This window comes from Calypte anna, chromosome 4B, assembly GCF_003957555.1.
Source record: "Calypte anna isolate BGI_N300 chromosome 4B, bCalAnn1_v1.p, whole genome shotgun sequence".
In the NCBI taxonomy this organism is placed as follows: Eukaryota; Metazoa; Chordata; class Aves; order Apodiformes; family Trochilidae; genus Calypte; species Calypte anna.
The window spans coordinates 21,428,739-21,452,272 of record NC_044249.1 but is presented as its reverse complement, the minus strand read 5'-3'; the positions used below and the strand labels follow the sequence as shown (position 1 = coordinate 21,452,272).

The 23,534-nt window shown below is 47.8% G+C and overlaps 1 protein-coding gene and 1 long non-coding RNA gene across 2 annotated transcripts in view; one reads left to right on the top strand and one right to left on the bottom strand.

Moving 5' to 3' along the window:
- Positions 1-292: 292 nt before the first annotated feature.
- Positions 293-1,267, bottom strand: LOC115598329. Its single transcript, XR_003987572.1, has 3 exons — positions 1,209-1,267; positions 1,042-1,122; positions 293-329 (listed from the first exon to the last, which is right to left on the bottom strand). It is a non-coding gene; the product is annotated as an uncharacterized LOC115598329 (long non-coding RNA).
- Positions 1,268-15,823: 14,556 nt separating this feature from the next.
- Positions 15,824-23,534, top strand: part of C4BH20orf194 (chromosome 4B C20orf194 homolog) — a 78,287-nt gene continuing 70,576 nt past the window's right edge. Inside the window, exon 1 of the mRNA XM_030450437.1 lies at positions 15,824-15,919. Coding sequence (XP_030306297.1) covers positions 15,834-15,919 — 86 coding nt within the window. The 5' untranslated portion in view covers positions 15,824-15,833. The remainder of the gene's footprint in view (positions 15,920-23,534) is intronic.

Here is a 23,534-nt window from a genome sequence, read left to right as displayed (position 1 = left end):
CCAACTCCAACCATTCCCCCAGCACTGCCAAGGCCACCCCTGCCCCGTGGCCCTCAGCACCACATCTCCAGGGCTTGGGAATCCCTCCTGGGATGAGCCAAGTGACCACTGGATGATGCTCCAGAGACCTCAGTTCTCAGGCAGGATGGCTGAGGGGAAGCAAAAATGAGATTGCAGAGATGCTCCCAGCCCATTCAGGTGGGAGATGAGACAGAGGAGGTGGCTGTCAGATGGGCTGGAAGCCAATGCTGAGATGCTGCTGACTGCAAGGGGATTAAATCTCCCTTCTTGGAGGAGCTGAGAGGGCTCCATTCGGCTGGATCAGAAACCTGCAGGAAGAAAAAAACAGATTGGAAGTTGGCTGCCACAGTGAATTTGCCTCGTTTTGCACTTGCCAGATAAATCCTAACATTTTATGATTTATTTATGAACAAACCTGGAGGTGACCTCCAGCTGCAGACTGGTGAAGCTGCAATAATCCCAGGCATTTGGATATTGATCCCTCCTGGAGAAAACAAAACTATGTGGAGCTGGAACCCAAGGAAAGGCTCTGCTTTTGCAGAGCCCAGCTAGCAAAGAGGCATCAAAACCAGGAGAGGAAAGATGAAACAGACTCATTTATATAACCTGATTTTGTGTCTCTGGGTTATTTACCAACACAGTGATTCTCTAAAGCCATCACCCTAGAAGATATAAACCAGTTTATTTCATCACTAACTTAAACTTCCAGATGCTTGGCTTAAAATAGCCAGAAGGAAACCAGCTCTTATTGTGCTCCTGCCCAGAGACAACAGGATTTGGAGTCATTAGGAGCATCATCAGGGCTGTGATTTCAGGCAATTTGTTATTTAAGCCTTCTTGAAGGTTGCTCTTCTTCTGGCAAAAAAGAAACCAAACCCATAAACAATGAACAGAACAACACGACCCAAAATGCAACATAAAAGGACACAAAAAACCTGGCTGGAGGGTGGATTTGTCTGTGTTTCAGAGGATGATAAATCACTGGGCCTTGCTAAAGCTGCCCAGGAGCTGAACACTCACCCAAAGCTCCCTGGACAGCAGAGAACAAGATCCTGTAAATCCAGCAAAATTGCACAGGGGTTTGGAGGGATGGGAAGGAGCCTGGGGAAAAAAAATATTAGTGAGGAGTTTTCCCTTTAAATTGAAAGGATATGACCCTACAGGAGAACAAGTGATATATACAAGACCCTTCCAAGCATCCTTTGGGCCAGCAGTGTCCTGCCCAACCCCACGGGCTTTCTGGGCCTGGAGAAGGCATTTTTTTCCTTTTCATTTCCCTCTCTCATCCCCTGTCAGGACTCTGCCTCTTGAAGATTCTATTTTGTTGTTGCTCTGAAGCAGAAGTGCAGCTGTCCCACTTTTCCAGCCTCAGGGGCACAACCTGTTCCCAAAGTTCCCAGAGCAGCTCCCAAAGCTGTAGGTGATGGGAAGTGTGATGGTTCAGTGCTGTGTGCTCAGATCCCAGATGGTCCTGGCATGAGTCAAAGCAAACAATGAATGGGGTTTTTTTGTTGTTTGTGTGTTTTTCTTTCCTCCCTTCTCCAAACAAGAAGTTTTAAAACCTTCTCCAGCCTTGCAGGGAGATTTCATTCATTTCATTTCATTTCTGTGTCTTTCAACCCAAACCATTCCAGGATTCTATGGATCTCTGAAATCCCATTCCAACATAATTTATATCTGGATGGATGGATGGATAAAGAGCATTGCACCCAAGTGCACATGGAATGAAGAGGTGCAATGATGCCCTCCTGGAGTAGAGAGCACAATTCACTCCCTTTATCCCATGGATTTTGTGGTTATCCCAAACTTGTGCCTTTCAGAGAAATGCTCAGTGTAACTGTGTGCCAAAGGAGAGTCCTAGAGATTCTGTCTCCACCTTTTCAGCCCTGGTACCTCAAGGGTCTGTTGAAAAGGGTCTGACACAACACAGGGACATTGGAGAAGCAATAAAAACACAGATAATCTGATTTCTTGCAAGGTTTCAAGGGGCACATCAGGTAGAATTGTGGAATCATGGAATGGTTTGGGTTGGAAGGGACCTTCAAGATCATCAAGACATGGTGGCATGGGCAGGGACACCTCCCACTAGACCAAGTTGCACAAGGCTTCAAACATGACCTTAAGGCTCTTGTTTTCCAACCAAACTGACTCTGTCACCCTGTACTTTTCCTGCAGAGTTTCCAGCTCTCAAATCCAGCAGCATCTCATGCTTTGGGTGGAAGCAAATGTCAGGTTTTGCCTGGAGGTAAAGGAGAGGGATTGAGCCTGAGCCAGCAAAACTCTGCACGCTCAGAAGGAAGGAGCTGCTGCAATTAAAAGCAGGACCATGATGGTCCATCTTGCTCCTCCCCCAGCCAGAGGGTGGAAAACAACAGCCAGGGAATGTTTTCTCTTTGACTTTGCACCTTTCTTGTGTATTTGCTGCCTCCTGGTGCCTGCGATGCAAGGAGCTGGAGCAGCTCTGGGCAAGGAGCTCTGGCATCTCAGCAGCAACATCCAGAGCCAGAAAACTGCTGGAGATGCAGACACAGCAGCCCATGAGATATCTTATGCTATTTAATAGAAAATGTGGTCCAGCCTCTGCGTTTGATGCCCATAAAAGCTGGGAGCACTTACAGGGAAAGGATTTCTTTAGGGGTTCAGACAGTGAGAGGTAAAAACCTTCCTGGTGCTGAGAATTTCCTACACGAGCCAAACGTGCTCAGGTTGGCATTTCTTTCCCAGAGTAAATATTTCTGAGGTGTCATTTAAGTTAAGAATGATGTAATAAGCTAATGAGAATGTTAATTCCAGAAGTTTGGTGTTGGTTTGGGTTTTTTTTAGCCCATCTAGGGAGAAAATACCCCCAGCTCAGGTCAGGTTTTTGCACATGTAGTTGACTCTCAAGCCTCATCCTGCTGTCTCCTCCTCTGCCCTTTGGATGAATCTTCCTGAGATCATAAACATGGTCAAAAAATGTCCAGTCACCAGCTTCAAACCCTTTGATATTTCTGAGGTGCATCCCTACCCCCTCTGTGAGGTTTTTGCCTTGACATTTCTGTCTGTGCTGGAGCACCGGCTCCTCGGGTCATGTTAATTAATAAAGGAACTTAATTAGAAGGGAAAATGCAAATTCAGAGGGAAAAAATCCAACCTCCTAAAGTGGAGGAACAAGTGTAATGTGGTCCTGAAGCCTCCTCACCACCTCTCTCAAATGTCCCCATGTTGTCCTCACCTCCCACTGCCATAATCCCCTCTCTGTGGCCAGGAGATGGTTCTTGGAACTTCTTCATGAGAATTCCCATGTGGTTTTTTTAAATTTTTTTCTATTTATTTATTTTTTAAAATTTTTTATTTTGATTTTTCTAAAAGGAGAGTATTGTAGCTGCTTTTGAACACCAGGAGGAACTGGGGGACCTTGTGGCTGTCAGATTGCAGGAGGGTTTTCCAATACAATTGTGATGCCACCAATGTGCCCTTGGATACTTTTAACTCATCTGCACCCAGAGCTTTGCAGAGGCTGATGTGGTGTCTCTGCATGTTAAGGTGGGGTAAGCAAGGTGTGGTGATTTCATCACCTTTTCCCTGAAATGGGATAGGAGGAGTGAAATTCCATCCCCTTGGCCCTCTCCTCTGCCTGAGCTCAGCAGTGAGGCATCTGATGTCAGCCTGGGAAGATCAGATACAAGGAAGGAATTTTGTATGATTAGGGTGGTAAAACCCTGGCCCAGGTTGTCCAGAGAGGTGGGAGATGCCCCATCCCTGGAAATATCCCAGGTCAGGTTGGATGGGGCTCTGAGTAACTTGAAGATGTCCCTGCTTACTGGAGAGAGTTGGAGGAAATCACCTCTAAAGGTCCTTTCCGGCTCAAACCACACCATGGTTCTATGACTTTAGGAAACTACTGATTTGCTATTTTTGCTTCATCTCTCAAATCCATCACAGCAAAGTTATCTTGTCAGGGTTTCTTCCAGGATGGGTGGTGGAAGAACAGCAAAGATCCAGGCTTTCAAAACCTCGAAGGGTTTTCCAAAAATCAGTGGATGCTTTGAGACCAAGGGACCTCCTGGAGATGTGGACACCGTGCCTGCTTCTCCATGGGGAAGCTGAGTTATAGAATCACAGAATCATAGAATGGGCTGGGTTGGAAGGGACCTCAGAGATCATCAAGTCCAACCCTTGATCCACTCCCACTGCAGTTCCCAGCCCATGGCACTCAGTGCCACATCCAGGCTCTTTGGAAAGATCTCCAGACACGGAGAATCCACTACTTCCCTGGGCAGCCCATTCCAATGCCTGATCACCCTCTCCAGAAAGAAATTCTTTCTCATCTCCAACCTAAACCTCCCCTGGCACAACTTGAGACCCTGCCCTCTTGTCTTGCTGAGAGTTGCCTGGGAAAAGAGCCCAACCACCCCCTGGCTCCAACCTCCTTTCAGGGAGTTGCAGAGAGTGATGAGGTCTCCCCTGAGCCTCCTCTTCTCCAGCCTCAACACCCCCAGCTCCCTCAGCCCTTCCTCACAGCAATTCTGCTGGATCCCTTCACAGCCTCCTTGCTCTTCTCTGCACCTGCTCCAGCACCTCAAGCTCCTTCCTGAGCTGAGGGGCCCAGAACTGGACACAGGACTCAAGCTGTGGCCTCCCCAGGGCTGAGCACAGGGGCAGAATCCCTTCCCTGGACCTGCTGGCCACGCTCTTCCTGAGCCAGCCCAGGATGCCATTGGCCTTCTTGGCCACCTGGGCACACTGCTGGCTCCTCTTCAGCTTCCTGGCAATCCAGACTCCCAGGTCCCTTTCTGCCACTCTGTGCCCAGCCTGGAGCTCCCCATGGGGTTGTTGTGGCCAAAGTGCAGGACCCGGCACTTGGCTGTGTTGAACCTCATCCCGTTTATTGTTGCAAGGGGAGTTGCAAGGACATGGTTGAAGTGGAGCCTCTGATTGTCACCAGGAGCCTTGGGATGATGCATGGATCATTCCCACTGCCTGTGGAGATGCTGCAGGGCTGAGTGGAAGGAAGATCTCAGTGTCCTCTTTCAGAAGCTCTTGTCTCAGGGTACATTTTGCAGCCTCTCACAGCACCTTTGGAGCTGTTGGGGGTTTGGTAACAAGCTGGATTCCCACACAAGCTTCCAAGATGTTGTCCTAGTTTTAATGGGAGGGAGAACACTGCAGGGGTTTGCAGCAGAATTGGAAGTCCTGATGGAGAGAGGGCAGATTTGGGCCCCAAAATCAGCACAAGGTGAGCACGGCCACAGGGCTCTGTGACAAGAAAAGCAACACCCCATGGTAAAAACACCCCTTTGGGCCAAAAAATTGGATATTTGGCTTTGTGAGATTTCCTATCCTTTGCCTTCAGGGTGGCCCAAAGCCTTGCCAGAATATTTGCTAATGAGCTCAGTGGTACCTTCTCATCTAATGGGCTTCAAGGGAGCATTTTGCAGAAGGGCTGTGCTGGAAATCAGTGTTGCCAGGAGGCCAGCAGCCTGTAAAAACCCAGCTCCTTTGTCTCTGAGGTGGGTGACAGCTATAAATTGCCCTATAACTCGACAGCTCAGGTCCTATTGTTCCCTTTTTAAAGACCCAGCAAGGTACAACCCTAGAGAAAAGGCTCAGGATGGCACAAGGGGGAAAGGCAGACAAGGTCAAAGTCAAGGTCAAAGACTGGAGATTCCCCACACCCTTCCCTTGACAAAAGGGCCTTTTTATTTCTGTGCTCTCACTGGAGGGCAGTGGTTTATATCCTAATTTTAGCTTCCTTTTAGCTACTGCACAGTGAGTATTACTGTGCTGCTTGAATAAGAATTGCATCCACACAAACCCCACTTGGCAGTGTTTGCAGCCACATCCTATTCAGTGCCCAATCCCCCTTCCTCCTGGTATTATTTCCCCTTCCTCCTGTTGTTATTTCCCCGTTAGGAAAAGGGAACACCAATGAAATCTCATTTTCTATCACTGGACCTCAGACCTGCTCTTGTATTACGACATTGCCAGCACAGCATCCTGCTGTTTGCTGGGAAAAAAAACCCACAGAGCATCCACACCAAGAGCTTTGCAGCCCCTTTTGCAGATGCTATCACAGTGATTATCTCTGGCAGCTTTCCCCCCTTCTACCCCCTCCTCTTTTTTTTTTTAACTCTCAGCTTGCTTTGATGCTCTCCCCTCCTCTGCATCCAGCATTCCTCCACTCCAAAGCTCTCCCAGCTGGTTGGGAAATAGTTTCTGGTCATTGTCCCCAGCTCTGCCATGCAAACACAGAATCTCTGCTGGGCCAGACACTCTCCTCCTCCCCTTTGCCCCAGCGAGCACACAGGGAATATTGGGGAGGGATATTCAAGGCAGTAATCTGGCCATTTTCCCAATTCTGGGGCAAGAATTGTCTGTGATTGCATCTGAAGTGTCTTGTTTTGTGCAGGAAGACATCAGGTTTTCTTCATATTTTTTTTTTTCAGTTTAGGAAATAAATAATAATAATAATAATAATAATAATAATAATAAAGCTTTTCCTTTGTCTCCCCTACAACAAAGAAAAGGGAACAGGCTATTTAACCAACCAGCCCATCCCCAGGGTAAAGGCTCTGCCTTAACAGGGTTACACGCAGGAGAAATTTGGCTCGGGGTGTGTAATCACTGCCTGAATTAATGAAAAAAAAAAAAAAAAAGGGAAATAAAGAAAGAAAGGGTTTCTTTGGAAGAGGCTGAATAGCCCAGCTGCAGCAATTATCTCGTCACTCATCGGGGTGACGACAAAATTAGTTCCAGATATAAAACCCAACAGGGGAGCCTGGATTTATGGATTTATTTTGCCAGTTAATGACACTTGAGGTCCCCTCCCTGTCCCCGTGTGCATGGAGCAGCCCCTGCCATGTGCTCGTGGCTCACAGCAAAGCCCTGGGGGTTCCCAAGAAGCCAGGTGAGGACCTGGGCATCAGTTTGTGCCAAAGTTGGCTCCTTTCTCAGGGACCTGCTGAAGCTCCTGGCTGCTCCCCAGGCAGCTCCTGACTTGAAACTGGAGCTCCCAGCCTGGCTCAGCCCCATCCTTGGGCTTGTTGCTGGAGGTCATGGAATCATTAGGGTTGGAGAACCCCTCTGAGGCCAACTATCAACCCAACACCAGCAGCCAACTAAGCCTTGGGTCCCCAGGAGCTGTGTCTACACATTTTTGGAACACCTTCAAGTATGGGGACTCCAGCACTGCCCTGGGCAGCCTCTTCCAGTGCTTAGCCACCCTTTCAGTAAATGAGTTGTTCCTAAAAATCCAAGCTGAGCATCCCCTGGTGAGACTTGAGGCTGTTTTATCTTGTCCTATCACCAGGTACATGAAGAAGACACCAACCACCACCTCACTACCACCTCCTAGCTGATAGAGATAATTTCTCCCTTTCTGCTTTCCTGGGAGGAGGGATACTGACAGCAGCAGCACCATCACACTGCCCATGATGTGCACAGATGTTTTTCCATCTCTCAGGGACCCACAAATCTCCAGGTGCCACCACAGTGCTGGTAGCAGCCAAGATTGAGAAGAAACTCTTTAATTTGGGGGTCTGGAGCCCCTGGTTGCCCAGTGTGCCCCCAGAAGCTGTGGCTGCCCCATCCCTGGCAGTGTTGAAGGTTGGATGGGGCTTGGAGCAACCTGGGATGGTGGGAGGTGTCTCTGACCATGGCAGAGGGGTGGAATTGGATGTTCTTGAAGGTCCCAGCCCAAACCAGTCTGGGATTTTATGGTTCTATGATTATGGACTCAACACCCTATCTGTGCTGCCTGAGGACTACCAGCTGGAAGCTTTATTACTGGGACAACTGGCAGCAGAACTGCCCCTGGAAAGGCAGGAGCCACAAAAAAACTGATTTTGACCCAAGGGAGCAAACCACAGAGACCCAACAAGAAAAAGTAGCATATGGGATGCTCTTTTCCACCTGAAGTCTGCTACAAGACCTTCTGCTTGAGCACCCAGTCTTTTGCACAAGAGCATCATGACTCTCACATCCCTGCTGTCCTCTCAGGAGCTTGTGATGATGAATTTTCCTTCCTGGTGGTGTGTCTGTGACCTGGCACATTGGCACCCTCCTCCTTTCTGTCCCCCCAGGGCAAGGTGGCCCCAGGAGATCTCCCTGATGCATTTGGGTGTTTTCAGCAGCAGCTCCAAGGCAGAATCAGCCACTCAGGAAATGGATTCTCTGGTTTGGGGGATGTTTATGCCATGTTGTGTGTTGCATCTCAGGGGGAGCTGTGTCAGATGGTGGGGTGGAAAAGGTTGGTTGGAACATTTTGTGTTTTCCTTTAAAATGGAATGGAAGTTTTTGCATGAGGAAAAGTTTGAATCACTGCAGCAGACTCACAGCACTTCCCATTGAAGGAGGCTCAGGAGATACTGGGAAGAAATAACATGGGTTGGGTATTTTGTGTTTGTTTTGTTTGGGTGGGTTTTTTGGGTTTTTTTTTGGGGGTGGTGGTGGGGTTTTTTTTGTTTGTTTGGTTGTTTTTTTGTTTTTTTTAACAAGGTTTTATGGTGTTTTCTGTGCTAGATTTTTTTCTCTCCTGCTGCTGGAGACAATTTTGTGCATTGTTTTTCCATCCAATGACCAGAGCTACATAAATAACCCAGCTGCTGCCACTGGGTGTCACACAGGGCTCCCAGGAAAGGTGTGTGAACCAGAGGGAAAACCCCTTGGGAAGGGGCTGTCCAGCTGGCTGGTTGGTTTCTAAGGAATGAGGAACCAGCCACCTCCTTTCTACTCCCTGCCCATCAAACCAAGTGACCTGAGGTGACAGTGACAACCATGCCAGCTCTGTGGGATGGTTTAATCTCTCTGCTGCTGTATGAATATTGTCCCTATTAATGCTAATCAATAAATTAAGGCCCAGGGGATCCCCCACTGAGATATCACTCCTTTGCCTCTCCCACTTGGCAAACACCCACTGAGAAATCCATTGAGGCTCAAATTGCTGTCGTGCTGGCTGGGACAGCCCTGGGGGGAGCTGGAAAGTTGTAAATCATCATCTTAAAGAGCCTGGTGTTGGTTTAGTGCAAGGGATAAAGAGCCCACAAAGGCTTTTGTGCTCTGGGTTGGAGTGAACACAATTCCTCTCCGTGTCCAGGGGTGAGGAATCAGAGCTGCTATCCCCAGCAAGGCAGGATTTTTTTTCCTTGGGAAAGACACAGGCTTGATCTTTGGTTCATGGTTTGTGTGCCAAGATGGTGAGGTTGGTGAAATAGTCTGAAATAATCCTCCAGCCCAGAGCTTCACACTTGTCCTGCAGCATGGACCAGCAGCTCTCCCTGAAGTAATCTGGGGGGAAAAAAAAAACCCCAAAACCACAAAAGTGATGGGAGCTGCTGAAAGAGGCTGATATGATGCAAGACCTGAAGTTTCTTGAGCCATGAAGAAGTTGGCTCCAGCAAAACCCAACCCCTCCAAGGCTCAGCTTTCATGCAAACCACAAGAAGCTCAAGAAGGCCAAGTGTAAGGGTTCTGCAGATGGGTTGGGGCAATCCCAAGCACAAATCCAGGCTGGGTCAAGAATGGATTGAGAGCAGCCCTGAGGAGAAGGACTTCTGGCAGCCCAGAAACCAAAGGCAGTGATGGCTCTGTGGGATGGACATTAGTGATGATGTTCTGAAGACACAAATGTCTTTCTTAGGAGAAAAAGGGGTTCAGAGGTGTTAAGTGCCCATTCCCATTAAACTGCTGATAGTTTCCCTTTCTTGGAAAAGAGGTGGATAGCAATGGACTGAGTATGGAGCTGGGTGGGAAGCCAGTGAAGTCATTGGCATCAGCAGAATGAACAATGAATATCACTTCAGTGAAATGCTGGCAAAAGGAGATGAAAAGCTTGGGTGGATTTTCCCTTCCTGACATCCCTGGCCTTATCATCTCATGGTTTCTCTGAGCCAGCAACCACTGCAAGCTGGAAGAAGGGAATCCAGAGAGTGAAACTCCAGATAAGGAGAAACTGCAGCTCGTTTCTGATTCATATCTCCATAGGACCCCTAAAAAAATGTCCAGGACCATGCAAGGTATGAGTTAGAGTGAATATAACATGCTGACACTGCTGCATTTTTAGCCACCTTCTGTTGGCCCCAGAGCTCTCCAGGACCACCAGCTGAGGAGCTCTGATGAATGCAGAGAGGCTCAGAGATGCTCTTTGCCTACACATCCACCCTTTGAAGAAGTTGCATTGCCTGAAGTTGCAGCCTGATGGTTGAGGCTGACAGGTAGAGACTTGAGAGCAAGCTGTAAAATCAGATGCTGTTGGCTTTTAAATCAGGGTTTAGGAAGTTTATCCCCAGGCAGCATGGAAGGGAGGCTCCTGGAAGGGTGAAGCACAGTGAGGAGAGTGATTTGGGCCCTGGAGGAAGTGGGATGGGAGAGGTGGGAAGCTGTTCCTGGAGATAAGGAGATGCAGGGGGAGGCCACGCACAAGTGCTGGAGGTCCTGGCTTCCTCTGCTCTTCTGAGACTGAAATGGCTGCAGCAAAGGGAGAGAGAAGTTTGTGAATGTAGGGCTGGATGGGGAGGTGATGGGCACCCAAGAGGAGGGCAGCTGTAGTGCTGAGAGGGAGAAGGGGGTGGCTGTGGGACAACCCTTGGAGAGGAGCAGGACCCAGAGAACCCTTTGAGGTTTGTGGGACAGGTCCCGGGGAGGTGGCACTGGTTTCAAGTGGAAGAGGGGAGATTCAGGTTGGATCTGAGGAAGGAATTCTTTGGGGTGAGGGTGCTGAGCCCCTGGTTGCCCAAGGAAGCTGTGGCTGCCCCATCCCTGGCACTGTTGAAGGTTGGATGGGGCTTGGAGCACCCTGGGCTGTGGGAGGTGTCCCTGCCCATGGCAGGGGTGGCACTGGATGAGCTTGAAGGTCCCACCAACCCAAATTATTCCTAGGATTTCTTCACAAAGGGCAGTGGCTATTAGAGAGGAAAAGTTTGGGTAACTTGGGATCAGCAGGGATATTTTTGTAACATTTTTCCCATGCTTGCAGGATCTCAGTGTTGTGTCCCCATCATCTCCTGCATCTCCACCCTGTGTTTCAGGGGTGCCCGGTGCCAGATCCATGGTGGTACAAACCTGCAGACCTCCTCTTGCTGGAGGAATAACATCTTTTTATTGCCTTTGACTTGGGGGCTGCCTTTTGCAAGGAGAATGAACCAATAAGTGAAGACTAGAGGAAATCTTAATATCTCTCCTTCCAAAATAGCATTGGAGAAGAACTAAGATCTTTTAGCCTGAGGAACTTGGATAAATGGAGCAGGAGGTTGTTTGTTTTTTTTTTTTTATTCCCATCATAATTTATTATTTAATTTTTCTCCCGAGGTAAAAACTGGGAAATTTTTGTTACAGCCTTTTTTTATTTTTATTTTTTTTTATTTTATTTTATTTTTATTGCCCTCTCTGGTGCTATTCATACATTTTTCATGAAGAGCTTTGTAGGCTGCAAGTTTGCTCTGGGGATGAACACCCTCTGCTCCCAGGACACTGCCTGGGGGGTGAACTCTGCTGAAACATTTATGAGATCCCAGAAATGCAACAGGATCCCCTAAACCTGAGCAGACAGAAAGGAAGCTCAGCAGGGCACTACCTTGTTTATTTCTCAAGCACCCACTTTGGTTTTTTTCTCTCTAAGAATCCTGAATTATTTCCTTAGAGGTTCTGTCAGGGTGGGAGGATGGTTGCACTCGTTGCACTCTTGATGCTAAATCAGGGTTAAAGAAAACAAATTTGAAAGCCCCAAGAGATGGATCCTGGGCTCATTGGAAGCTGGAAGCTGACTGTGGGGTTTGTGTAAGCCATAAAGCTTCTCTGTTTGTTTTTATTTGTTGCTGGTGCTGTCACTGCCACCACTGAGCAGCTGCATCTCAGCTGTGCCTGGCACCATCTCTGGAACCAGAACTGGAGCTGGGACCTCTGATTCTAATTCTGGAGTTGTTGCCTCTGCCTGGTTGAACACAAGGGATGGGGACACTTCTTTGTGCTGGTAAAATGGAGTTCCACCATCCTGGAACATCCTCTGGAGTGGCTCATGGATGATTCCTTGACATCAAATCCTTCCCACAGCCAAAACTTCCAGCAGTCCACTGCTCCCTTTTCATGGAGAAGGGTCCTGCATGTGCCAGAAGCATGGGATCACAGAATCCCAGAGTGGTTTGGATTGGAAGGGACCTTTCAAGCTCATCCAGTCCAGCCCCCTGTAGTAAGCAGGGACATCTTCACTTAGATCAGGTTTTTCAGAGCCCCATCCAACCTGACCTGGAGTGTTTCCAGGAATGAAGCATCTCCCACCTCTCTGGGTAACCTGGGCCAGGGTTTTACCACCCTTAGAGTAAAAAAAGCTTCTTCTTAATAACTAGTTTGAAGCTCTCTCAATTTAAAGCCATCACCCCTTGTCGTCAAGCTACAAAGTCTGTCCCCACCTTTTTTGTAAGCCCTCTTTAAATACTGAAAGGGCACAACAAGGTGTCCCTTGAAGCCTTCTCTTCTCCAGGCTGAACAACTCCAACCCTCACAGCCTGGCTCCAGAGCAGAGCTGCTCCAGCAGCCCCTGGATCTCATGTATCAGATACAAATGTTCATTTTTTAATAAAAAACAGTCCCCAGCCCAGAGGAAGGAGTTTAGGTGCCTGTGATGGGTGGAGGAAGAGAAGACCTCTCCAGGTTCACGTCCGCTGGTGAACATCTATTTTTGGCCCCTGGAGATCCAACATTGTTTGCTCTGCTGGCACAGCAGGGATTTACTAAAAATAAAAAGGTATCCCCAGGAGAAGCTGCAAAAGCAGCTGTTTCCAGAGGCAGATGCCAATGTGGAGGTACCCAAGCTGAAAGCACAGCAAGAGAGCCCCATCAGGTCAAGTGAGCAGAGACTTAACCCAGATTTAGTGGTTTACTGTTGGACAAGATCTAGGTCAGGAGGATCCACCAAGGAACACCACCAGCAGCTTTTCCCCCCTTTTCCAAAGCACTCTCCTCTCCTCTTCCTTCCTTTTGGCAATTGTTAGGGGTCTCATTCAGCTTTTGCAGCCTTCAAAATGTGGAACAATGGTGGGACAGCAAAGCTCAGGAAGCTGGGGAGCAGGAAAAACAAGTTGACGTTGTGTCCTTTCCCAGCCATGCTGCCAGGCACCCCTTTCCCTTTGCTCCATCTCCAGGAAGTCTGACCTCTCCCTTGGGTGTTTTCCAGGCTCTTAATCTGCTTTTCCATCTCCCTGCATCCCAGGGAAATGCCGGGCTGCAGGTAACAGCCTGGTGCAATGCATCAGTGGTGCAAATTGTCTTCTTTTGTTGGATGAAAGAAGAATCCTTGGGGGTGGAATTGCACTAAAACCCTCTTTGGAGAAGATCCCTGTCCCTCCTCCTCTTTCATCATGGTCTTGCTGTGTTTCTGGAGCTCTGCAAGTCCCTGAGCAGGCATGTGAACACTTCCATGGGGATGGATCGTGGCTATCCTGGTCCTGGTCCCATGCCAAGGAGAAGATGGAAGGAAGCAGCACAGCTCCTGAGGTTTAAAGGATGGTGCTTGCTGCAGGGAAAGGCCATCAGGGACACCTTGTTAGGACACATCACCTTCCCTACATGAGCCCTGGATGCAGAGGGAGCCTGGGGAAGCTTTTTGGAGGCTGGAAGTCCATGGGCTTGGCCAGAGGCAACTGGTGGGAGCTCTGCAGGGAGCTTAAGCAGAGGACAAGAGAGGCAGGAGGAAAATGTTTGAGGGGATTCCTGGAGGGAAGCTGAAGGATTTCAGCCATGCTGACAAAGGGGCTTCTCCTTTTGGCACTTCCCATACTGATCCTGCCTTAGCAAGCTCATTTCATTGCATTTTCAAAGGGAGAGCTTGAGATGGAGGTGGTGCCAGCTCCCCATCAGCACCTGAGATGGGGCTGAGGGGCTTGGACTCATCTGGGCATCAAACTCGTCAGTGAGGGCAACTAAAATGCTTCATTGCACTTGGGTCATGGCCCGGAGTATTTATCTTGCCTACTTTTTGCTTGGTGCAAAGTCTAGTTTGTTTTTTGGAGGAAAAACAAAGAAAAGAAAATAACACTTTGGACAAGGTTCTCACCTGCACCGAGTCAAGAACCAGGTGGGTCTGAGCTCCCCGTGTGCCCCCACTGGCACTGGGGACACTGCCAAGCACAGAGGGGGTTATTTCCAGCAGCCCCCATCTCCATCACACCCCCCAGCTGCACATTTTGGGGTTTTTATGGCACAAGGCCCTTAAAATAAGATGCAGGAGAGTGGTCTTGGTCTCCACCAAGCACAGGGAGTTTGGCCACCACACATGAACGTTGAATTATTTTTTTTGGGGGGGAAAACATCACATGCTGAGAGCAGCAAGAACAAACTCAGGTTTTTCCTCAATGCTTACTCAACCTCCTGTCCTGCCAGGGAGCAGCTTTTTCCTCTCCCCTGGGGTCATGGTGATGGGGCAGGAGGATGCAGGAGAAGGATGTGCACCCCCCAGCCATGGGATGAGCAATTCATTGGTGTGAAGCCATGGGTCCCCCTCTACAGCTCATTAAATCCTGGATGTGGATCCATCATCTTGACTTTAATTAGAGATGTTTTGGAGGTGTTTGGGTGTTGGAACTAAAATTCTTCCTCTGGTATAATTTTTGGGGTTTTTTTTTTCCCTTTTTGGCACCCAGGCCCCAAGGGGTTGGTGGAAAGAGGCAATAATGGTAAAATAGGAAAAAATGGAAAAGTTGGGTTAAAATCCAGAACTTGGCACCTCTGAGCTGGGCTGGATGGAGGAGCTGAAAGAGGAGGGGATGTGGGCACCCCAAATTTATGGTGTAAAGGGAATAAACAGTTCTCATGAGTGTAGGTTTGGGGGTGCCTGGATGTGGCCAGCACCGTGGGGGTGATGGGATGATAAGAAAGGGGGGGGGGGGTATTTTTGGGGGGGTAGCATAGAGGGACCATAGGGGGCAGTGGGGGTGATGGTGACACTCCCAGAGGGGGTCACACTGTACTGGGGGTCCCTGTCACACCATCTCAAGGGGGTTCCAGGGGTCCCTATCACACCATCCCGGGGGTATCCCGGGGGTCTGTGTCACAAGGTCCTGGGGGGTTCTGGATGGGTCCTTGGGGGTCCCTGTCACACTGTCCTGGAGGGGTTTCAGGGGTCCCTGCCACACTGTCCCAGGGGGGTTCCAGGGGTCACACTGTTCCAGGGGGTCCTGGGGGTTCGTGTCACACTGTCCTGGGGATTCCGGGGGGTCCCGGGGGTCGGTGTCACACAGTCCTGGGGGGCTCCGGATGGGTCTCGGGGTGTCACATCGTCCCAGGGGCGTTCCGGGAGTCCGTGTCACATCGTCCCTGGGGCTGTCCCGGGGGTCCCCGTCACACCATCCCGGGGGGGTTCCGGAGGAGTTCGGGGAGGTTCTGACGGTGCCACGGCACAGCAGACGGGGGGGGTTGCGGTGGTTGGACGCGCCCATGGGCGCCGGGGGAGGGGGGATTGTGAAGCGCTGTGTGTGCGGGAGTGTGTGCGGGAGGCAGGCGTTGGACGAGCCCATCCCTTCCTAGGAGGGGGGGTTGGACCGCACACTGCTGCCTTCCCACCTCGCCATTCCCGGCAGGAAAATCCTTTCCATCCCGCATCCGCCGGAGAGAAGCGGAAGCTGGAGAGGAATCCGGAGTGGGCGGGGAAGGCTGCGGGGTTTTGTCTCCTTCCCTTTTCCTGCCCCTCCCGCAGTTCCTGAGGCGGGGAGCGGGGTGGTGTGTGCGGGGCGGAGCGGGGTGCGGAGCTGTCGGCTGCTCCCTCCTCCTCCTCCTCCTCCTCCTCCTCCTCCTCCTCCTCCTCCTCCTCCTCCTCCTCCTCCCTTCCCCGCTTTGCTGTCGCTATGGCGCTGTGCGGCCGCTCCGCGCTTCTGCTGCCGCCTCCGCGCCCCTCTCCGCGCCGCTCCCGGGCTGCTCAGCCCTTCGTCAGGTAACGGGGGGGGGTGTCAGGGCTGAGCCTTCCATTAGGGTGAGGGGTGCGGTGTGGGTTTGGAAGGGTTTTGGGGCTGCAGAGAGAAAAGGAGAGGGGGGGGGGTGTTGGGGGTTGGTGGGGTGGGGCCGGGGAGGTTGCTGGGGGGAACAGGGGATGGAGGGGAGGAGGTTGAAGGGGGTGTTGGAGTGGTTTGGGGGGAGTTGGTGTAGAGGGGTTGGGGTTTTTAAGGGTTTGGGGAGGGAGGAGATGGGGTGTTGGGGGAGCTGCGGGGAAATGGGGTGTGGAGGGTGGGAAGGGTATGGGGGGGGTTGGGAGGCGCTGAAGGAGGGCAGAGGGGTGGGGGGCGGTCAGGAGAGGGGGGGTTCGGGGGTTGTGGGGGGTGTTTAAGGGGGATTTGGAGTCATGAAGGAATTTTGGGGCATTAGGAGCAGCGTTGGAGGGGTGGGGGCATGGAGGGGGCTGGCTGTGAACCGCAGGTGGCGACTGGGAGAGGAGCGTTGGTGGCCTTGAGAGGATGGCGAGCGAGGGGCTGGCTTGACCTGGATTGAATCCTGAATCCTGTGTGGGAGGACAAAAAGAAGGATTTAAGAGAGCCTGGAGAGGGGATGGTCTGGGGTTGGTAGGGTTTAGGGTGCCGGGTTTAGTTAGGGAGGGGATGGATGCAGGGCTGCCCTGGGAGAAGGGGAAAAAAGGCTTGGGAAAGGTAGGAAAGCTTAATTAAGGTAGGGAGAGCAGAGATTCGGAATTGTGGAGAGAAAGGAGGTGGTGTGGGCACCTCTTGGGTGGCTTGTGGGGAAGGGCTTGAGGTATGGAGGCCAATAACGTTTTCTGAGGCTCGGAAACGTGGAGGATGGAGCTAGAGAAGAGATGGGGCGTGGGGATGTGTTAGATAATAACAGCATTTGGCTCCCTGGGAGCTCAGGTGTCAGCTCGGGTGTCCTTAGGCTGCTAGAGCTGCTATTAAAGCCTTAAGGTGTTCCCATGTGTGGGTATTAGGCTCCCAGGGTATTATCTGAAGTGTCTGAATATCGTAAAGAACAGCCCAGGAGCTGAAGGGCTTTGTAGCACAATCCAGGGAAATACTGGGTGAAGGCAGATAATAATAATATAATATAATATAATATATAGGGTGAAGGCATATATATATTATATATATAATATAATATAGGCTGAAGGCAGACAATAGAGTAGTTGGAAGTCAATTGCATGTAAATTTCACCCAAACACTTGACCAAGCTACCAGGGTAATGAGGCAGGGGTTGTGTTTGCTGTAGGTTTGTCCAAGTCTGTGATTATTTGGGATGGGAAGGGAATGAAGGCATTTTCACTCTGCAGACAATACACCCCTGAAATGGGAAATTCTGCAGTGTGAGAGAGAAATGGAGGTTGTTGCTTGAAATACAGGAACATGGCTGTTCTGGAGTGGTTATGTTCCTTCTCTGCCTGAAACTGAGTTGGGCAGAACAGGGAAGGAAAAAACGATCTTTTCAGAGAATTTTTTTTTTCACTGAATACATAAATCTTACTTGTGTAGAGCTTAGGGTTTGTATATAGCTGGAGAGTATCTCAACACTCAGTGACCAAGCCCCAAGATGGTAAAAAAGCCAAGCTGAAAGAGAAAATGGTTTCCACTCTCTTTCTGAGTGAATTTTGTAATCTGAGATCCTGTTTTAGAGTAGTCATGAGAACATCCAGACTTTCTGTGAACATCTGCAAGCTTTTGAGCTCCACTGGGAGATGCAGACAGCATCTGTGATTTGGCATGTTTGCAGGAGGCATGGCATCCGTTCATCTTTTTCCTCCTCAACATTCATTCTGGTGCAGTTTTTATGTTGTTTTTTTTTTTTTTTTTCCCCAGGCCAGATGGGAGCAGAGAGGCCAGTGTCTGCAATAAATTTCCCAAGCAGTCAGCAGATAGCAGGCAGTTCATAAAAATAACTTAAAACAAAACAATCCCTCACCCTCCACCCCCAAGTCCCAAACAGGAATGGAAAAATTCTTAAGACTATATAAAGACTAGAGAAATGGCCAGAGATAATTCTTGGAGTTCTTCCACATACTTCAGAGTTCTGGTCTGGTGTTGGGAGCTGGCATTTACCCTGTGAACCCTCAGCATTGTAACAACAAAAGGTTAAAAATGCTTTTGGAAACAAACAAACAAAAGAAAAATCCCTTAAGGAAGTGATAAGTATTGCCCAAAAAAAGGGGATGGCTTTTCAGAGGGTGATGTCACCTATCATATGTCTGTGCTTAGTGGCAAATGAGTCTTTTCCTTGAGGATAGATGCATTTCTGAACAAAATTTCTGTGAGGTGCTTTGGTTAAATATCCCCATCAGAAATCAAGGTAAATTGGTTCTGTTTGGTAGAGTTTTGCATTACCTTGATGTAAAACAGAGGCAGCAGATTTCCAGTGTTAATTACCCATGTTGGTAACATAATACAGACAAATTCTCACTCTGTCTCTAAGTAGGGAAATGCAGAATGAGTGCTTGGGTCCATTTTTATCTTGTCTCTCTCTGTCTGCCTCGTATTAGCATCCTCTGAACCATTCTGCTTTTAATTTTGTCGTGGTTAAGTCTGTGGCTTTTTTTCCTCCAGCTTCAGAGGAGCAGTCAGTGGGGTGTTTGGAAGCCCAGTGGTGCAGGGAGGAAAGAGTTGTTGTGGTTTCTCAACCAGTTTTAGCAGGAGATGGATCTGAGTCCAGATTTGAACAGTTTGTAGCTATGTGGTCCTTAGGTTATTGTGCCCAGGTTCAGGGTTTGGTAATAGCACAGTTTCACTGCAGGTTTTGGGTTTTTTTTTTTAAGGATTGTGCTGAGTTTTAGCCATGCAAAGAGAGAGCTGATTTAATTTGCTGATGGACAGGATGGAAAAAAAAAATATGGGTGGCTTTCTGCCAAGTTAGGGAAGGAAGGGTCTGGAAGTGCTAGGCTGTGGCCAGCCTTTAGAGGGATGTGAATCCATATGGTTGCTGGGAATAGAAAGGTAAAATAAATGCTTGGGAAGGAGAAGGTGCCAAGGAGAGGAGCAGATCTGTGGCATTAACTGAGCTGCCTGTGGAGCTTCAGCTGAAGTCACCAAAGCATCTGGCTTTGAGCTTTGTGGCTGCAGTGCTTGTGGTCCAGAAATGGGCTCTGAAAGGAAAGCCTTTGGCCACTGGAGCTTAACTGCTGATTTCTGGTCTTTGGGATCAAATTAATTGCTGGCAGAGTGGTTGCACTTCCCAGCCTTTTCATTTTATCTTTTTTTTTGGGGGTGAGGGAATGCCTGGCATCCTTTAACACACTGCAGATAAAGTAAAACCACAGAGCTGGTGTTTGTAAATCAATTTTTTAAACAGAGGAGGTGTCAAGGCTTCAAGGTCTGAGTGGCACGTGGGTGTGTGTAGGTGATGGGCACCCCATCATTTAATTGCAGCCCCAGAATTTCACTTTATTTCCAGCCTCTGAGCTGATGTGGGGGTCCAGTCTGTGAGTTACTCCCACTAAACACGTGTGCTGAAGGGTTTGCACCATCCAGTGTGGTTACAGAAAATCCCAGGAGGAGTCTGGATGTGATTTTTAATAAATTGAGCTACTGTTCAGATGTGCTGAAGAGCCTCATCCAGCTTGTAATCTGCAGCCAGCATCACAGAGTCCCAAGTGTTCAGTGAGGAGAGATTGGTGCTTGTTCCTACATGCTTTGAGGTCTAGGATTACAGAATTAAATATTCCTTTCCAGTTGAAGTCAAGAAGCAAAGAATCCTGTAAAATGTGGAGTTGAAATTTCTTCCTTTACGTCCAGTTTTAATATTTGCTGCTTCCTGAGTTGCTAAACATGTCAGGTGTTGTTCAGGAGCTCCCACCTACAGTCAAGTTCCCTGTGTTCATTATATTGAGAATAGCTGGAAAATTGTCCTGTATTTTAAGGTGAACAAATGACATTGTCCTGTGTGAGTGCCAAGCAATAAACCAGAGTTATTTTGGTGAGCTAAGAGAACCAAACAAGCAGAGAAAACCTGGTGTTGTTCTAGCTAGATCCTCAATTTCAAGTCAATTGATTTTGAAACTTGCAACATTCTGGGAGTCTTTAACTCAGTCTGACTTCTTGTTTCTCTTTTCACCAATAGGGAGATGGTGATAATGGCAGACTGTGAGAAAGGCAGGGAAATCCCATGCTCTAATATAAGCAGACAGTAATAAGATTTCTGGTAGTATTTGTGAGGTCAACAGAAGGCCCATGAAAAATTAACTTGATTTTTTTTTTTTTCCAGTCGGTAGAGTGGAAACAGATGGTAGCATCAGCAAGTCAACAAGAAGTGAGATCAGGGGAAAAAATAGAGATAAATCGATTTAGGTTTTTTAAATCAAGCCCTTAAAGTTACAAACCAGTGGGTTTTTAACCCTGAAGATGTCAATGTGAGGATTTGCACAACCTTGCCAGGGGTGTCTCTGATTTTTCCCTTGGGTCGCTGCTGTCCAGGAAAGCTCTGGCAGGTGGGGGGTTTGGAAGGCTGCTTTGCCTTTGTGGGGGAGGAGCATCACATCTGCCAACATGCAGCAAAACCTCCTCCCCACACTAACACCCCATCCTTTGGGAGCTGGAGTGCACATTAAGCACATCCCCAGCTGGATGGGGAGACAGCCAGAGGGAATCAATGGGGAACCGATCGCGGATCGATCATCGCCGCTGGGTCCCAACATCAGCTTGGTGCTCTGAATAAACTCAGCTAGCAACCAGGGGTGGAGGAAAAAAATAGGAAAAACAGGAATAAAATGAAAATATTGGGTGGCATTATTTAAAAGCAAAAAACTCCTGGTTTTTTTTCCAATTGGGAGAAACGGGGTGGTTAAAATTCTCTCTCTGTTTGCCGGCGCCCAGAGAGCCTCCTCTGTTCCTGAGCTGTGACAGGCTGGGCTGTTATAAAGCAAGGGACTTTGCATAATTAGTATGAAGACATGTGAACAGATGAGCACTAATTCTTCGAAGTTAATGACTGTCAATTATCTTCCCCTTTTCTTTGGATATAGTCCAAGAGCAGCAGAATATCAAGCGCCTCGTGGTGAAGGTTCCTAATTGGCCCCAGCACACTTTTATTGCCAGATGCCACCCCAAAATGTTGCTTTGCTTTCTGACCTCCTTTCATCAGCAGTCAGATCAGCTTGCTGATGGTTGAAAGCTTTTTTTTTTTTTTTTTTTAATTCCTGGGCTGGAGTTTGTTTGTCTCCATAAGCTGATATGACTTGACACATGGCTTCAAGATTGTTAGAGCAAATACAAAGGCAGCAAGAAGGGTGAGACTGCTCCTTGCAGCACTCTGGGCTCTTTTATGATGTAGAAACCAGATAATCTGTTCAAAACAACATATTGGAAAAAAAATCTCACTTTGCCTGCTTCAACTTCTAAAGCAGGCTGGTTCTCTGTGGCTCTCTCGTTGGAATAAACCAAGTTTGAGCCTCATTGAGGTCTGGGAATTTGGGGTTTCCTGAGAAGGGCATGTGATTATTTTTTTTAACACACCTAGTGCTGATTTTCCATCATAAAGCTACTGTAAAATCAAGTTCCCAACGTGGACAAAGCCACATCTTCCAGGAAAGTGTTCTGGAGCCTCGAGGGTGATGTTGTGTAGAGAGGATTCTTCTGTGCTTCTGTTTGAAATTGTGTTACTCTGGTAAAATAAAAAGGAGTAAAAAGTCAGTACTCTTGCTCGGGTGCTTGCTTTGGAGTTGGGAAAAGCCAAGCAGTTGTGTTCCCATGGCAGTTTCTTTGTTTTTGTCAGATGACTCTAATGTGAAATGAGAGAAAATGCCAGTTTTTCCCCTCTGACTCTATCCACAGTTTAGCCTGGATTGTTTAAAAGCATGTAGTAAGAATTCTATTTATTCTCCTCAGTATTTCTGATTAATGTCTGGATTCAGACACAGAAACCTTCTGTTTTAGTGGCAGCCTTTGGATGTACTGATTTACACACACTTCAAATGACGTTGGAAATGTTTCCATGAAGAAGATTTTTCAAAGATTTCTTTCACAGAAACCACTTCTTTAAATGGGGAGAGGAAAAACTTGCTGCTTGAGGCATTTGAAGATGATTTAAGATTGAAATAAACATCTTTAGGGTCATACAGCTCATTACAAAATAACAAACATATAATTTGCTTTCTGCCTTTCTTTTTCTTTCATGTCAGGACTGTCTCCTGCAGGAAATGTGGCAGTGGCATTCAGCTTTGCTTGGCACATGTTTCCTAGCAGCTTAATCTGAGAATTTATTCTGCTCTGAGGGATGCACCAGGGTTGTTAGAGCTATGAAAGATACTGCAAGTAGTTTTAGGAGAGTAAAACCCCTGACCTTAAACCAAACCTTGAGTGGGGGAAAAAAATCAAGCAACTCAGAACGAACATAAGTGCTTTCCTCTTCCTCTTCCCCTCATCCACCCAACTTCCTAGACCAGATCAAAATAGTTTCACAGGGTTGAAGACACCAAAAAATGTTTATTTTGCTTTATTCTGGTCCTGTTACACAAGCTCATTACAGAGGTTTTTCTTTTCAGGTGATAAATGTATTCAATAAGGGCTCCTTTTTGCTGAAGTTGTTAGTGTGAAGCAAAACTAAAAGCTTATTAAAGGGATAACTTGCCTTTTATCATATATTATAATGTTAAAAATATATTTCCTAGTAAATGGGAAGTCACAAGTTACAAGGAGTTTACCTGCTTGTTCTTTGTCAGATTGAGTCCTACCCTTTAATCTCTTTTAAAGTGTTCAGTTTAGTGGAAAAAACCTGATAGTAAAGTCAAGGTATGTGTGAATTCTGTGTTTATGATGCTTGAGAGGTTTTAAAACCAATCCAGACAAACCTGTTTTTGGCTGGAGAATCCCTTAAATTTGCTTTTAGCAGGGGAGTTGAACACAAATGGACAGAGTTCTGCATCTTGTTCCTGCAAGGTGTTTATTGAAAACCCTTGTGCCTCCAGTTTGGAAGCATTCTTAGTGTTTTTTATTATTTTTTTTTTCTGATGACAGTTTCTTTTCTCAGTCTGAGCAGCAGCAGGAAGATGCATCCTTTGATATGGGAAATGTTTTAATAAAAGTCAGTCTGGAAGCTGCTTCTGTCATTACACAACTTTTGGGGCATTCTCCCACTCATTTCAGTGTCCTTCAGGCAGCATAAATTTCTCTTAAATTGTCCTTTGCAGACAGGTTCAGAAAGATTTCTGGTTCCACATGGGTTGTACCTAAAGTTGCTTCCATTTTAGTGGTTCACAGAGGCTTGAGCAGTTCCTGCCTGCAGCTGGGCCTGAGCCTTGTTTCCATGCTAACAAATGTTTGTACCCAAAGTGAGAAGTTGAGCATTTTTTTCTGCTCTTGTGACATGGAAATATGTAAATAATAAATAAATAAAAAAAAATACACAATAAAAAAATGAGCATCTTGCTGTAGTGGATCATCTCTCACCTAAGGACTTCAGGGTCTTGTTTAGTGATGGGACAGAAGTCTTCCAGAAGATGATACCAAGCCTTAAGTCTGGCTAGCTTTGAGATTCAGTTTTAGGTTAGGTTTTAAACAACTAGGAATTAGAAATTGCTAAATTGTGTGGCATAAAGTTCAGTGTTTCCCATAGCATCACCTACATGG